This window comes from Mya arenaria, chromosome 8 (genome assembly GCF_026914265.1).
Source record: "Mya arenaria isolate MELC-2E11 chromosome 8, ASM2691426v1".
Lineage (NCBI taxonomy): Eukaryota > Metazoa > Mollusca > Bivalvia > Myida > Myidae > Mya > Mya arenaria.
The window spans coordinates 36,738,269-36,753,572 of NC_069129.1; the positions used below are offsets into that span (position 1 = coordinate 36,738,269).

At 35.6% G+C, this 15,304-nt stretch overlaps 1 protein-coding gene across 1 annotated transcript in view; it reads left to right on the forward strand.

Annotated features, from left to right (window-relative positions):
* LOC128243288 (plasmanylethanolamine desaturase-like) overlaps window positions 1-15,304 on the forward strand; it is a 45,470-nt gene that overhangs the window by 11,907 nt on the left and 18,259 nt on the right. Inside the window, exons 2-3 of the mRNA XM_052960964.1 lie at window positions 9,286-9,405; window positions 11,599-11,687. Coding sequence (XP_052816924.1) covers window positions 9,286-9,405; window positions 11,599-11,687 — 209 coding nt within the window. The remainder of the gene's footprint in view (window positions 1-9,285; window positions 9,406-11,598; window positions 11,688-15,304) is intronic.

Consider the following 15,304-nt stretch of genomic DNA (forward strand, 5'->3'; position numbering starts at 1 on the left):
TTCAGTCCATGCATATTTCATTCAATTGTCCATATAATCCAGACAAGATGGCACTCAGGAGGGGCATAATATTTGACAAACATCTCTTGTTTATTTTGGTTTCCGCGCGTTCGGACTACAATACAGCAATAGCTCGATACATGACGTCAGTAGTCGTATCCCCCTCTGGGATGTTTTCAAGTGCTAGGTTTGGGTTTCCCAGCGTTCCGAATACACTAACATTAGCTTGATACATGACCTCATTAGTCACACCATCTCTGGGGATGTTATGAAGTTAATGATTTGCGAAGCAATGGAGAGTGAAAAAAAAGAATATTTTTTCCAGACACCAAAAAGCGTAGTAAGTTTGCAAGATGAGTGTGTCTGGTCTTATTACCATTTACGCAACATTCCTTTTTGTAAACGTGTGTTACCCAGGCGTAAACAAAATGAAATACGCTTGCGGTGATGTCACTGCTAAATATAATCCATTATTTTGATGAATTTTACATGTACCTTTGGTGAAATATTGTACGCTTTAAACGTCACAAAGTGTCCAAGATATTTCTTTTTGTTGTTAAAACGGAATAAGTTAGCTGCAGGTGAAATATCCAGAACCACAGAAAATGAAGTTAGATGTTTAATTTTCAGAGGTTCAGAGTGAAAGTATCATTGGTATAGATAAAAATACATATATGATTAGGAGGGAATTGCTAGCAAATGGCAAGGCATGTGGTCTGGAATATTTTAATATTATCCTGAATCTGAATTTGACAGTTATTTGGTTTATTCGGTAGCCCTCACTGGTGGTGGTGGTGGTGGTGGGGGGGGGGGGGGGGGGGGGGGGGGTAAGTACATTTACGTAAAGTTTCCCTGTTACAAAATAAACATGCACCAGAAGACTAGAAATTTAGGTTAAAAAAGGCTTTAATTCATCCCACAAGGGGTGTTGCTAGGGGAGGACACCCCCTCCGCCTACTTTTTGGATATTCCCTGCTACTTAAATTAATTTTTACACCCCTGTATCGCGATTGGCTGTTCAGTGCCACTTGAGATAAAACTCAAAGGTGATTGGCTGAGGCAAAAAATTTATGCAGGAGCTTACTGCTGACATGGTTAAATACCACTAAATTAATGTTTGAACAATTCCATAATAAATTTTATGTTATCATAAAATTTAATTTATATATAGAAATCACGCTTTATATTTGAATTGCATATTTTGAAAAACTTCGGAAACAATGAATAACTTTGCAGCTAAGTGTTTAATTTTAATATAGCATACCTATTAATTATAATTGTATGACCATGTATTTTCGCTTTGCAAGTGTTCGGTAGTTGTGCCCTCCATAGCATAAATTTAAGGGTGATTTACTGTCCATAACATGAACGATTTTCGACATAAAATTTATGAGAACGTGAATCTGTATCTGACAGATGTTGTCACATTAACCAAATATGTTTCATACACAATTTTAACTTGCTACTACAAAAACTCTCCAAGATAATTGTGGAAAACCTCAAAAAGTGTTCAGATTTGTGACCTTAGCCAGTAGACAAATTGCATTTGTTTCAAATATTCAACCATGAATATTTTCTCTGTTGAATGTTATGGTTTCTTAGATATTATCACCAATTTATTAAACAAAATATCAAAATACATACGTGATTACTACACTGTTTTATAGTGTATACTTGTTTTTAAACAGTGGTGTAAATGAATGTCTCAAACTTCATCAGGGGGATAGATAAAATGTACCTGTATCGAAACTAAGAGTTGATTTCAGCCAAAATTGATATATATTCCTGGCAGCATTATTCGAACAAACACGATAAATTGAAACGAACTTTTATTTGAAATATTTTAACCTAATGCAAAGAACAGTTTTGTTTCATACATTTATAATTCACCATCAACAACATTTTATTTCTTAAGGAGAACGTCATCATATTTTTGCATTTATTTTAATACCCTTATAATTATATATATTATCAAGTATTCATTAAACATAGGACAAATTAAACGCCTATGTTAAAAGTAACGTATGTATCCATGCCATTCGTATACATGTAACTTGATGGTATCACTTTATGTATATTACTGTAGGTATACGTAGGATATGCTTCTATATAACATGTATTAATATTAATGTGTAAAAATATTTCTATGAGTATGTAATCGTGTGTAAAATTTTACTGAAATTTGCATATGTCTTAAATTTCTGAAGATATGTACAGACGGCTAACACTAGGTTAAATCAGACATTTAAAGATGGTTTAAGAAAACTATCATGATACTAATTCACATCATGTAAATTGCAGACATGGTACTGGTACATAATATGCAACAGGATTAAAACTTATTGTTATCTGTCAGTGCATTGTGTTTTGTGTAACGTATGTATCGCTTTACATATATAGGGCATTGTGAACTTTTTAAACATTCATGAATAGAACGTTACATTTATATGTTCAAAACGTTATCTGATAGTTAAAGAAAAAACATCGAACAAGCAAAAACATAAAATATACTTAACACAGTCATGTTCCAACGGCTGATAGTAATGTAAGTATCACCAACAGTAAAACTTCAGCCTTACATCTTCGGATACAATACTTCGATGTTTTCTTTCTCATCAGGATTCAACTTAAAGAGCCACATTGACTTTCCAGATGGCTGTAGTGTTTTCACATCACACAGGATGTCATCAGCATCGCACCAGACACAATATTTTGTTTGAGGCCACTTGAACATGTCTTTGGCATTTTCCATGAAATTTATTTGAACGTCCCTGTCACAATCATCTTTTCCAATATACCACGCTTTTTCATACACCGCTGCCACAAAACTACCAACTTCCAGAGCTACAGATAACTTTTTTACTTAAAGTGTATTTTACACCCTTATGCAATCTAGTAAAGTGTATGGTACACCCTTGGGTCATTCTTTAAAGTGTAATGACAATTTCTAAAGAGTACTGGTACATAAAATTCAAATATGAATGACCTATTTTATTTAATGAACTTTTATAGCATATATAAGAACTTACACAAAATATAAATGTTACTCAGCAAATCACAAGTCCAGATCAATTTAAACATCTTTACTAATTTGCTTTCTTGGCTTATAGCCTTCTGTAAATCTCTTGGTTCGTCTCTTCTTTTTTGCGTGCCATAGCTGAACGGCTGTCTTGGTGTCAAATGATTCTAGTGTTACACCACTCATTACAATACCAATGAGGATATCAAGGTTTTCGTCCTTGAGTGAACTTATGTATTTATTTTTCAGTCTATTCTGTGTGCTGAAACTTCTCTCACATTCTACACTTGTAACACACATGGTTAGTGCTATCTTGCCTAGTTTCACAAATTCAGATAATTCCTCCTGGTGCAAAAGAATCAACCGCTTACATAAGGACTTTGCAGTCAAATATTTGTAACACCCATAATCATTCCTTGGAGTATTGGCCACTGCTTTATCATTTGTTTCTTCTCTTCAATTATGCCTGCCAAAAGGTCACCCTGAACAATGGTTACTTCTTTATTTTGACCAAAATGTTCTGCAAGTTGTTCTACTGCTTCCTTGCACTCATCATTTGTTGAGCTATTCACAATAGATGGTTCTAATGTCAAACTTAAACATTTGAAAATCTCACTGTCAGCTTTTCCCATCCTATGTTTGATGTTTTTCTCGAGGGATGAAACATGGTTTTGCCTTACAGTCTCAAATTCTTTATCAGCACTATCAGAGAAGGACAACAACTGCTCACCGTTCAGAGATGCTACTTTACTGCCATCATCATTCTCTGTGATTGAAATAGATATTTTCATTTCATGAAGACATTTACCATCCTTGATTTTCAAACTTTCTAGTTCCCCCAGGCAACCGTCAATTTTAGCCTCAGTTTTGTTGAACACCAGGTCTAATTTTTGCAGTGATTTGCTCAAATTTCCCAGTTCAGTATGCACATCAAGCATAAATGCTACCAACAACACAGTTTTGTATGTGGAGAAATCCTTTAGAAGGCCCTTTGCGACTGCACTCTCTGTGGCATAGCTAGAAAGTTTGGCAATCACAGAACTATAGCATGAATACACAGCATCTACTGCACTTATAAGTCCCAGCCATCGGATGCTGTGTGGCTCCTTAATGCTTAATTCTGGATCGTCGAATAACTCTTGCATTTTCTTCAATGTTGTGGTTCGATTACTAGATCCGCTCATAAAATAATAGAGAGAATTAAAATAATATAGAGAATTAAATTTTTCACGAAATTTTTCAAGTGTTTTATCGTTCTTGATAGAATCTGTTACTGCAAGATTCAATCTGTGTGCTATGCAGTGGGTTTGAACTACAAATGGTGAATGTTTAGCCCTTAACTGCACACCAACCCCAGTTTTTCTCCCAGTCATTACGGCTGCACCATCAGTAGCCAACGAAACCATTTTGTCAGGTGCAATGTTTAAACTAGTAATATATTTCACAAGCTCTCCAACAATTGTGTGCTTTGCCATCATCAATTCCAATAAGCCTGGCTCACCATTCTTCACACATCTAACACACACAGACAAATGCTTATGAACAGTAGAATCTGTGCTTTCATCAATCATAATAGCAAACACTTCAGAACAGGTGATATCCGCAACAATGTCCCTCCTGATAAGAGTACAAATGATTTGCTGAACTTCAGTTATTGTGTCCCAGCTGAGATTTTTATAAGTCACCTTACACCCATTCAAAGATTGTTACTCTAGCAAACTATTTATTTTAGAAGACGGCAGTTGTTCCACTGCTGCATAGTAAACTGTACGAAAAAGAACAATGTCTTCTGAATTTACTGGAGAAGTTCCTGTATTTCTGGTTCACTCAAACTTAACTCTTCTGCCTTAGGTTTTGATACCTTCAATTCTGCATCAGTATGTTCTTTAGATAGGCTATGCTTATGAATACTGTTTCTCTGAATGTTTTCTGAGCCTTCATTTGCCCACACAGTATTTGCCTTGGCTTCAGTACAGATCTTGCATTTTAAATGAACATTTAAATCCTTATCTTTTTCTATTGTTAACCAATAGTACTCCGATAGCCATGCTTTTTCAGTTTTTTCCTGTAACCTATCACCAACGTGCTTCTTCTTTTTACTAGAACTTGCAACGCAAATGTTAACGGTGTCACGAATAACATCATTTAATATTGCTTTAACAATAGATTAATTGGACTCAGTAGATTCTCTTGTGAGAGAGTATTTTTCTGGGAAGTAGATTCTCTTGTGAGAGAGTATTTTTCTGGGAAGAAGGGGCCTTTTTAGCTGGAAAACGGCCTCGAGCAGACATTTTTCCTGGAGACTTGATTAACACAGAAAAGAATTGATTAAAAAACACTATGCAGCGGTTTAGACGTCTCCTAACAGTTACACACATTGCGCAGGATAGTGAATCAATTTTACAAACCGGTTAAACAATTAGTAAAAACGGCTAGTGTAAAAACGGACAAAAATACTAGGCAAAACGGCTAATGTAAAAACCGGTCATTATACTCAGAAGAGCGATACGCCCGATTTTTACGAACAGCTGTTTGATTTTATGTCGTAATGGGCGATTTTTAAAGTGTATTTACGCCCATTACGACCCTTATCTGTAGCTCTGAACTTCTATATCATTTAGCATGATCTCTTTATTTGAATCAACCGCCTCTGTAGAAATCTCTGCAACTCTAAAAGTGATAGTTTATGTATGTGAACATGCTAGAGACCAAACCAAACCACTGAAGGGCACAATGAAACTTCACGCAGTAGGCTGATGTGATTATGACAAGAGAAACATTATGCTTCTGCCAAGTACAGTACACTCAACGAGTTAGACCCACTTTCCGTTTCTGTCCGCGGATTTTTGCTATCGCGGCCAACACAAGGATTTTATCGACTGTCCGCGTTCCTCGGAGTTTGAATGTAAGGCCCTCGGAGGGTGAACAGTCAACCAAAGAATAACGAACTCGGCGTTCCTTGGAGGGGTTAACTCCGCGAAACTCTGCGGGCACTAGATAAGAATCTACGCTAAAGTTATATTTATTTTATTAAAATGTTCAACGGATTATGACAGCTCCAGTAAATTGCTATTATTCTTTTTCCTCTGCCCTTTTTGCATGAAATTAGCTTACCACAAGAATGCAGTCGTATTTCACTAGTTGCACATGCATCTTATAAACGTGTTTTTCTAATGACTGATAAACACATTTCTTCCGAGAAATTCTAGGTTACACATTTTCGGAAAGCCAGGAGGTCAAACATGCATTCAAAGTTCACAGCGCATGGTTTTGAAGGCCTTCTTTGCCTCGTTTTCTGTGGAAAATTCCATGAAACGTCATAGCTATTTTTAACCACCAATAATAAATAGTGTATTCTACATTGTATTGATCAAGCGCTTGACGTCAGAGGTCATGGTTCAGAATCGTGTATATAGTCAGCTGCTTTATGATGCAATAACTTAGTGGATATACTTTAATGATTCAATGTTTATAATTCAAGACAATATTCAATTGGCGTTTACGGACATAAATACAAATTAAACGTTGGTACATGTAAGAATCTTTTAGGCTTAACAATGTGCATAAGCATAAAAATAAATAACTTCTAAACAAGAATGATTTCTTGCTTATCTGATTAGACTCTGAGTTCTGCCGCGGGATCATAAAACTCGGCGGTAAGCCAGCCACTCGGAGGAACTCTGGGGGGATTTTAGCGAGGGAAACAGTTTTACCCTCGGAGGAAACCCGCGATCATCGACTTTATCCCTCGGAGTGAGCGAGGAAAGTGGGTCTAACTCGTTGAGTGTACTGTATGTATATCTGGGTCGTATTGTGACACATGGAAGAGTTCAGATGCGTTACCGATATGGGAACTAACAGTTTGACACCATGTACTTTTACAAAATGAACAGGTTAAAAATGATTACATTTGTGGACAATATCCCTGAGTGGCAGGTGATGTATTGTCCAGAATGATTTCCCTGGTTCATGCCAATTCTAGTCCAATTTGATTTATCAGCAAGAATTTATTTGATAAAATATTTATTTATTTTGCTGCTGCTTTAGGAGGTTGATGCACTGCACTATTGGATATGATAATCTGGGTTGGAAAGTCAACCATTTGGGGTCCTATTGTCTGCCTATATTGGCTATATTGTCTGTCAAATTGAGTAATTTTGTCTTAGGGCTTTTCGACTTCTTGAGGATATATCGGCTAATAATATATTTTCCTAATTTTAAGAGAACTGTTTGCCCCACATTATTCAATTTATATAAGTCATGGCATCATTGTTTGTGCTAAGTTATGGTTGTGTTTGTTTCTAATTGTTTGTAAATCTTTCATTACCATATTTAATTAAATTAGCTTGAAGGGTAAACAAGTTAATGTGTCCAATTTGAAGCTGTTATGTGTTATAGTTTCCCAAAATGATAAGGCCAGAAAAAGCCCTGCCTCATTTTACCAAATCTTGCTGCAAACATGAAACAAATGTGATTTTATAAAAAACTGCTGATTACATCAAGTTGGACTGGAATTGGCTTGGAACAGGGAAATTTTGAAAGGGAACACATTGTTGACACATTTACATTGACTGGGTATTTAAATTAAAAATATCAAAAGCAAATGAAGATAATATACTCTTGTATAAGCAGTATGATGCCTGACACAGAAAGTTATTGTGTTCATATTTTTATACCCCCGACAAACGAAGTTTGAAGGGAGTATATTGGAGTCACCCTGAGGTCGGTCGGTCGGTTTGTCGGTCGGTCCCTTGCAATTTACCTTGTCCGGAGCATAACTTAAAAACTACTGGATGGAATTGGATTAAACTTCATACAATGGTAGAGAATGAGAGGAATACAGTGCACAATAACCATAACTCTATTTTTGCTTATTACTGAGTTATTGCCCTTTGTTACTTTTTTTTGTCCGGAGTATAACTTGAAAAGTACTGGATGGAATTCATTGGAACTTCATACAATGGTAAAGCACAGTGAGAGGAAGTGCAATGTTCAAGAACCATAACTCTACCTAAACTGAATACTAAGTTATTGCCCTTTATTTGTGTTTTTTTGCTGTCAATTTTTTTCCAGACATTAACTTGCAAACTACTAGATGGAATTTATTATAACTGCATACAATGGTAAAGCACAATGAGAGGAAGTGCAGTGCACAAGAACCATAACTCTATTTCAGCTTATTACAGAGTTACTGCCCTTTGTTACTTTTTTCTTGTCCGGAGCATAACTTGAAAACTATTGGATGGAATTAATAAAACTTCATACACTGATAGATCATAATGAGAGGGAGTGCAGTGTACAGGAACCGCAATTCTATTTCAGCTAATTACAGAGTTACTGCCCTTTGTAACTTTTTCTTGTCCGGAGCATAACTTGAAAACTATTAGATGGAATTTAATAAAACTTAATACAGTGATAGATCATAATGAGAGGGAGTGCAGTGTACAGGAACCGCAATTCTATTTCAGCTGATTACAGAGTTACTGCCCTTTGTTACTTTTTCTTGTCCGGAGCATAACTTGAAAAGTATTGGATGGAATTTAATAAAACTTCATACAGTGATAGATCATAATGAGAGGGAGTGCAGTGTACAGAAACCGCAATTCTATTTCAGCTAATTACAGAGTTACTGCCCTTTGTTACTTTTTCTTGTCCGGAGCATAACTTGAAAACAACCGGATGGAATGTAATAAAAATTTATACAATGGTACAGCACAATGAGAAGGAGTTCAGTGTACATAAATCACTACACTATGTTAGCAAATTATAGAGTTATTGCCTTTTTCTGTGTTTTTTTGTCAAACTTTTGTCCGGACAGTAACTCGAAAACTATTAGATGGAATAGCATAAAACTTCATACAATGATAAATCATAATGAGAGGCGGCGTTCGGGGGTATTTATCACCTTCAGTGATAGCTCTAGTTTTAATTTAATATTAAACTGTATAATTGTTTCCCTTTTGAATACAACTTTGAAATCATGCAGTTTTCTCTAAAATTTGTAAGCAAGTACAGTCATTGAAATCTGACTTTGGATGAACAAGCCCTAATTCTTTTCTATTTTAAAAAAAACTGTAACAAGCTCTACAATGTATATGAAGTTTAAAACTTAAACAAGCCCTCCAATCATTTGATCAGTGCAGTGGGCTTGTGCTTATTTCGACCACTGCAAGTATTACTTTGAAGTAATTACATCATTCCTTATGGTTAAGGAGTTTTGTTTAGATTGGGTGTTGCTCTAATTTTGTTTTTCTATCATGTTTCAGGAAAAAGACTGCAGGAGACAGTATGTGTGGTGCTCACCATTTTATTCATGCTGATAGATGGCCTGGGTTTGGTGTACTTCTTTCGAGTGGAGAACTGGGTTGTCATTTTGGGTGCTGCCTGTAAGAATTTGTAGACCTTATTTTTGGCTAAAACTACTTTCAGAGTTAAAGATAAGATGTCCAATGTGATTGAGTATTACTCCACACTTTTGAAATAAATTGGGTATCTCACATTATCAATGAGTATTTCAAGTTCCCCATTGTTTTGAAATTAAATGAGTATTGACAATGAGCAATTGTTTTTTATTAGTGTTGTAGGAAATTATACCAGTACCTCTTTTCTTTGACATTTTTGCAGTAAAGCTTGCATAAAATCATGTGATTTTCTGCCTGCACCCATCTTTGATAATATAGCATCGTTATAACTCAGCAATCAATGGGAAGCTTTCATAGTCATACGCAGAGGTGACCATTTATTTTTGGTAAATGCTTCCAGAAAATGATCGGCCAATCCCTGAAATGATTATTTATTTTTGACTGAGGCTTAGTAAGCTTACCAAGTCGAGTTCCCTGAATTTGACAAAAGGAGTTTCCAATTTTTATTTTCAATTCATTATGTGTCCTTTTTAATGTATTTTTTTTTTCTTATGCATTTTGTTACTGGCCAGTTTTAAATATTTGCGTTTTCTATGATTTTAATTGCGTATTTACTGTACATATCTGTAACTCAAGTTTTAAAATCAAAGCATTCGTATGTCCAGACCTGTCTGTTGGAGCTATGGGAATGACTCCAGTGCCATTTTCAAAGGGGAATTTTGCCATGAAAAGGGAATTTCGAACAAACACAAATAATCCTTTTTCTAAAATAATATCAAGTTGAAGTGAGTGAAACAGTTTCGTATTTGCAATAACTGGATTCTATAGACAGCATATTTGCATGCGAAAAATTCCTTCTTGGTTATTTTTGGCTGAATTTAATAACAAATCTTCATGAACAGGAAAATAGGAAACATTATATTCCGTACTTGTTAAGGTCATAGGGGAATTGGGTCAAATTTTGGCCCCCAAATTATTAGGACAGCCCTGATGTATTGTAATGTACATGCACTTATGATAAAGATATATATGTTAGATTGTAAATATGTAAGTAAAAGCCAGTACATGTCTATGTGCCTGTCATTCTTTTATTCTACTCACCGGCATTACCGTCAGCGTCCCCCTCACACCTTGGTTAAGGTATTGCATGTAAGCATATTTAAGTCAATATCTCAGCAAATACTTCATGTATTGCATTGGAACTTAGTGTTTAAAACCACCCAACCCACTTAATAAATCAAGTGGCATAGCTCCATCTTGAATATAATGCAAATTATGGTCTTTTATTATTAAACTTAAAAAATCTGGTTGAGGTTTTGCATGTAACCACATTTAAGTCAATACATCAGCAACTATGTTATGTATTGCATTGCATTGAGTCTTCATACAACGGTACTCAACCATTTCACCTACTTAATTAATCAAGTAAGAAAACTCAATTTATGGCCATTTATTATTTGACGTAGAAATTCTGGTTAAGGTTTTGCATGTAGCCACATTTAAGTCAATATCACAGCAAATACATCATGTACTGCATTGAACTACAGACATGTCTTTTCAACTATCAAACCTACTTAATAAATCATGTTAGATAACTCTATTTTTGCATATAATTCAAATTATGACCCTTAATTATTCGACCTTGGAATTCTGGTTTAAAGCTGCACTCTCACAGATTGAACGATTTGACAACTTTTTTAATTTTTGTCTTGGAACGAGCCAATTTTTGCGAAAATCCATGAAAACTGGTTATATAAGACTGCTGAGAAAAAATTAAATTGCAGATTTTTATATTTAAGTCCCAAAATTGATGTTTTATGCATTTTTCTTAAACTGTTAGTTACGGTTTAAACCATAAAACATTAATTTTCGAACGGAAATATGAAAATTCTATGATATGATTTTTTGTCCGCAATCGTATATCATTGGTTTGCTGATATTTACACAAAAAATTGCTCTTTCCAAGACAATTTTTTTTTTTTTGTAAAAATGGAATATCTTCGAGAGTGCAGCTTTAAAGTGGGGAATATATGTTCAGAAATATAGGAATTTCAAATGCAGACTTTCCAGTCAAAAAATCAGGTAGTCAGAGAAACATGTTTAAGGAGTCTTGGACTGGACTCTTGCTAACCCCTTTGGTGTAATAATGTATTGTAGACTAGTCAAATGTGTAGTAGACTATGTATGAAGTTTAATCAGAGTTATTCTTTGTTTCAGTACTTGGAATACTGACAGCTGACTTTCTAAGTGGTCTTGTTCACTGGGGTGCTGATTCATATGGCTCAGTGGAAAGCCTTATTGGGAAGGTACAACCAATCATTGCCTGATTATTATACGCCCATTCATTGAACGGGAGGTATTATAGTTTTACCTGAGTTGTACAGTTGGGGGGTGTCCAATCAATAACTTTAGAAGCATTTGTCCAATCATCATCACTAGTCAAATCGCTTAAGTCACTCAACAGTATAGGCCCTTAATTTATAGAAATGCCTAAAATCAATCTTGTTCGACAATAATTTTAAAAAGCTAAATGTCCAATCTTCACAAAGTTCAGTCAGAATGAGTATGGGCATAATATTTCAAACAAGTTTGATAAAGCCATATTGCCATATTGCCTGCATCACTCGAAGGTTATTGCAGGGCTCTCAATAATTTTTGAAGTAGGAGGGTGAGCATAGAAAGTCCGGGTTTTAGGGGCATAGCCCCGATCTAGCCCCCTGCCGAGGATGATTTCAAGCATAATGAAATCTGTAAAGTTAGATCTCCTAAGAGCAAAATTCCTGTTTTGCACATCATTTTACATGTGTTACAAGTGGAAATACCATTGATGCAAGTAAAAAAAAATAATCCTAAGTTCGAAAACATACATATTTTTAGCTCCACTGGCCGAAGGCCATGGAGCTTATGACGTCACAGATTGTCCGTCGTGAGTTCGTGCGTGCGTGCGTGCGTGCGTAAACTTTTACTTTAAACGAGATCTCCTCTGAAACTGATAAGCGGATTTTGACAAAACTTCACAGGAATGTTCCTTTGGTGGTCCTTTACCAAAATTGCTCAAATGGTTCCGGTCCATTGCACAATATGGCCGCCAGAGCTAAAAATAGCAAAATCTTTAAACGACATCTCCTCTGAAACGGTTCGGCAGATTTTGATGAAACTTGACAGTAATGTTCCTTGGGTGGTCCTTTATTAAAATTGCTCAAATGGTTCTGGTCCATTGCACAATATGGCCGCCACAGCTAAAAATAGCAAAATCTTTAAACGACATCTCCTCTGAAACAGATAGGCAGATTTTGATGAAACTTGACAGAATTGTTCCTTGGGTGGTCCTTAACCAAAATTGCTCAAATGGTTCCGGTCCGCTGCACAACATGGCTGCCAGGGCAAAAAAATAGAAAAACCTTAAAGAACATCTTCTCAGAAACCGATGATCAGATTTTGATGAAACTTAACAGAAATGTTCTTTGGATGGTCCTTTATCAAATTTGCTTCAATGGTTTCGGTCCACTGCACAAGATGGCCCCCAGAGGTAAAAATAGAAAAACCTTTAAACGACTTCTCCTCAGAAACCGATGATCGTATTGCAATGAAACTTGACAGAAATGTTACTTGGGTAGTTCTTAACCAAAATAGCCCAAACAGTTCTGGTCTGCTGCACAACATGGGCACCAGAGCTAAGAATAGAAAAAAACGTTAAACTACATCTTCTCAGAAACCGATTATCAGATTTTGATGAAACTTTACATAAATGTTCATCGGGATGCCCTTTAACCAAAATTGCCCAAATGGTTCCGGTCCGCTGCACAACATGGCTGCGAGAGTTAAAAATAGAAAAACCTTTAAGGACTTCTGGTCCGCAGTCTTCACGAAAAACAGTTTAACCTACTAGCCAGTTGGACTAGCATAATGGCATATTTTACTAGTCCGAATGACAATCTAGTAGTCCGACTATTTTGCCACATTATAAAACTGTATGCTTGAGGTAAATACCTATTTCAATTGAGCAGCTTGCAGTTTGAGTAAACATTTCTTTATTATGATGCTCATGCAGTGATAGGGAGTGACATCCTTCTGTTGGGAATAGTGCTCCTTGTTTTTCAGAACCTATGGGTACTATGTAAAAACAAAAGGCATCTTGCTTGAATAGACTGTAATAATATCAACATGGTTAGAAAAGAAATGCCATGCTTTAATAGCTTTGATTACATTTTACTACTGAATTACCTCCCTTTAATAGAAAAAAAAAATAATGTCTTAATTTTTCACGTATAGCATCTTTAAATAATTTTTAAACAATAATAATTTATGAGTAAACATATAAGCATAAAGTTCTCACAAAAAGATCAATTTAAAAACCTTACATTTATACATAGGAAAGTATATATAGACTGAACATTAATTTTCGTTTAAGTGACATTCTGAAAGTTTATGAAACAGCTATTTTTAGTAACTTAAATGGCCGAAAAGTGTAAGTGAAACACCATGTCGATTCTATCTCGTCAGTTCTTGTTCAGGTTAGATATTTGCTTCATAATCTATTCAGATTAAATGTTTATTAATTGTTTAACTTTTAAGCATTATTTTGGGTCGATATTTATAGTTTAAAGGAAAAACTTATATCTTAAACAGCGACAACGTGTCACGAGTGGCAAAAGACCCGACATCACATCAGAAGTGAAAAAAAGATGGTCTTATGCAGGACTAAGTGGATGCGTGTTGAATGCTGCTTGTATAAATATATTTTGATAATCAGTAACTAGTGATTAAAATCGATATCACTTAAGTTAAAAACTAAAAAGACAGTAAATGCTTATATTACTTCAGGTTGAGGGTTCTTTTCTGTTGTTGTTGGTTCTTGTCGGTTTTTAGTTACAGCGATTATTCGGAACGTCTCGTCGATTTCCAGATAATTTCCCGCGGAAAAACAAGCATGGCTGCGAAAAGAAAACGTGAAAATGACTCGGTAACGGGTTATTTAAAAGACGTGTCGCCATTAAAAGTCGCAAAAAACAATAATAAACGTCTCCATTTCCATTTGGAAAACAATGGTTTGTAATTTTTAGCTCGCCTGTCATATGACAAGACAAGATTACATGTTAGTCAATCGTCAGTCCACAAATTGCCTGCGTCACAATTTTGACATAATCTTTATGAGACTTAATAACAAGGGTCATCTCAACAAAACCTTTGACAAAATGGCCCAAATGGTTCCATTTCCGCTGCACAACATGGCAGCCAGAGCTAAAAATAGGAAAAACCTTTACACCACTTCTCCTCAGAAACCGATGATCAGATTTTGATGAAACTTGACAGAAATGTTCCTTGGGTGGTCATTAACCAAAATTTGTTAAATGGTTCCAGTCCACTGCACACCATGGCTGCCAGAGCTAAAAAATAAAAAAAACTTTATACGACTTGTCGTCGAAACCGATGACCTTTTTTCGATAAAACTTGACAGAAATGTTTGTTTGGTGCTCCTTTACTCAAATTGCCCAAATCATTTCGGTCCACTGCACAACATGGCAGCCAGAGCTATTAAAGTAAAAAAATTTTTTAAATAACTTCTCCTCAAAAATTGATGATTGTAATTCTATGAAACTTGACGAAAATGTTCGTTAGGTGGTCTTTGCTTGAACCTTTTGGCCAGTGGAGCACAGGCACTGATGTGCCTCTTGTTATTCATAAAAGGAAATTTCAATCAAAATAGACATCCTCCTGATCAGTCGTCATCACATGGTAGATCAAACGCCTTGCTGAAAAGATATACTAGCTTAAAGCAGTCATTGTAACAGAAAATTGGGTCTTTCAGAAGAAAATATACACAGTCGAAAATAATCGTATCCGAACAGTCTTCCCAAAATTGTAAAAATTCCACCAACCGCCGCCATTTTGACTGCAGACGAAGTAAATTGAGTGCTGACGA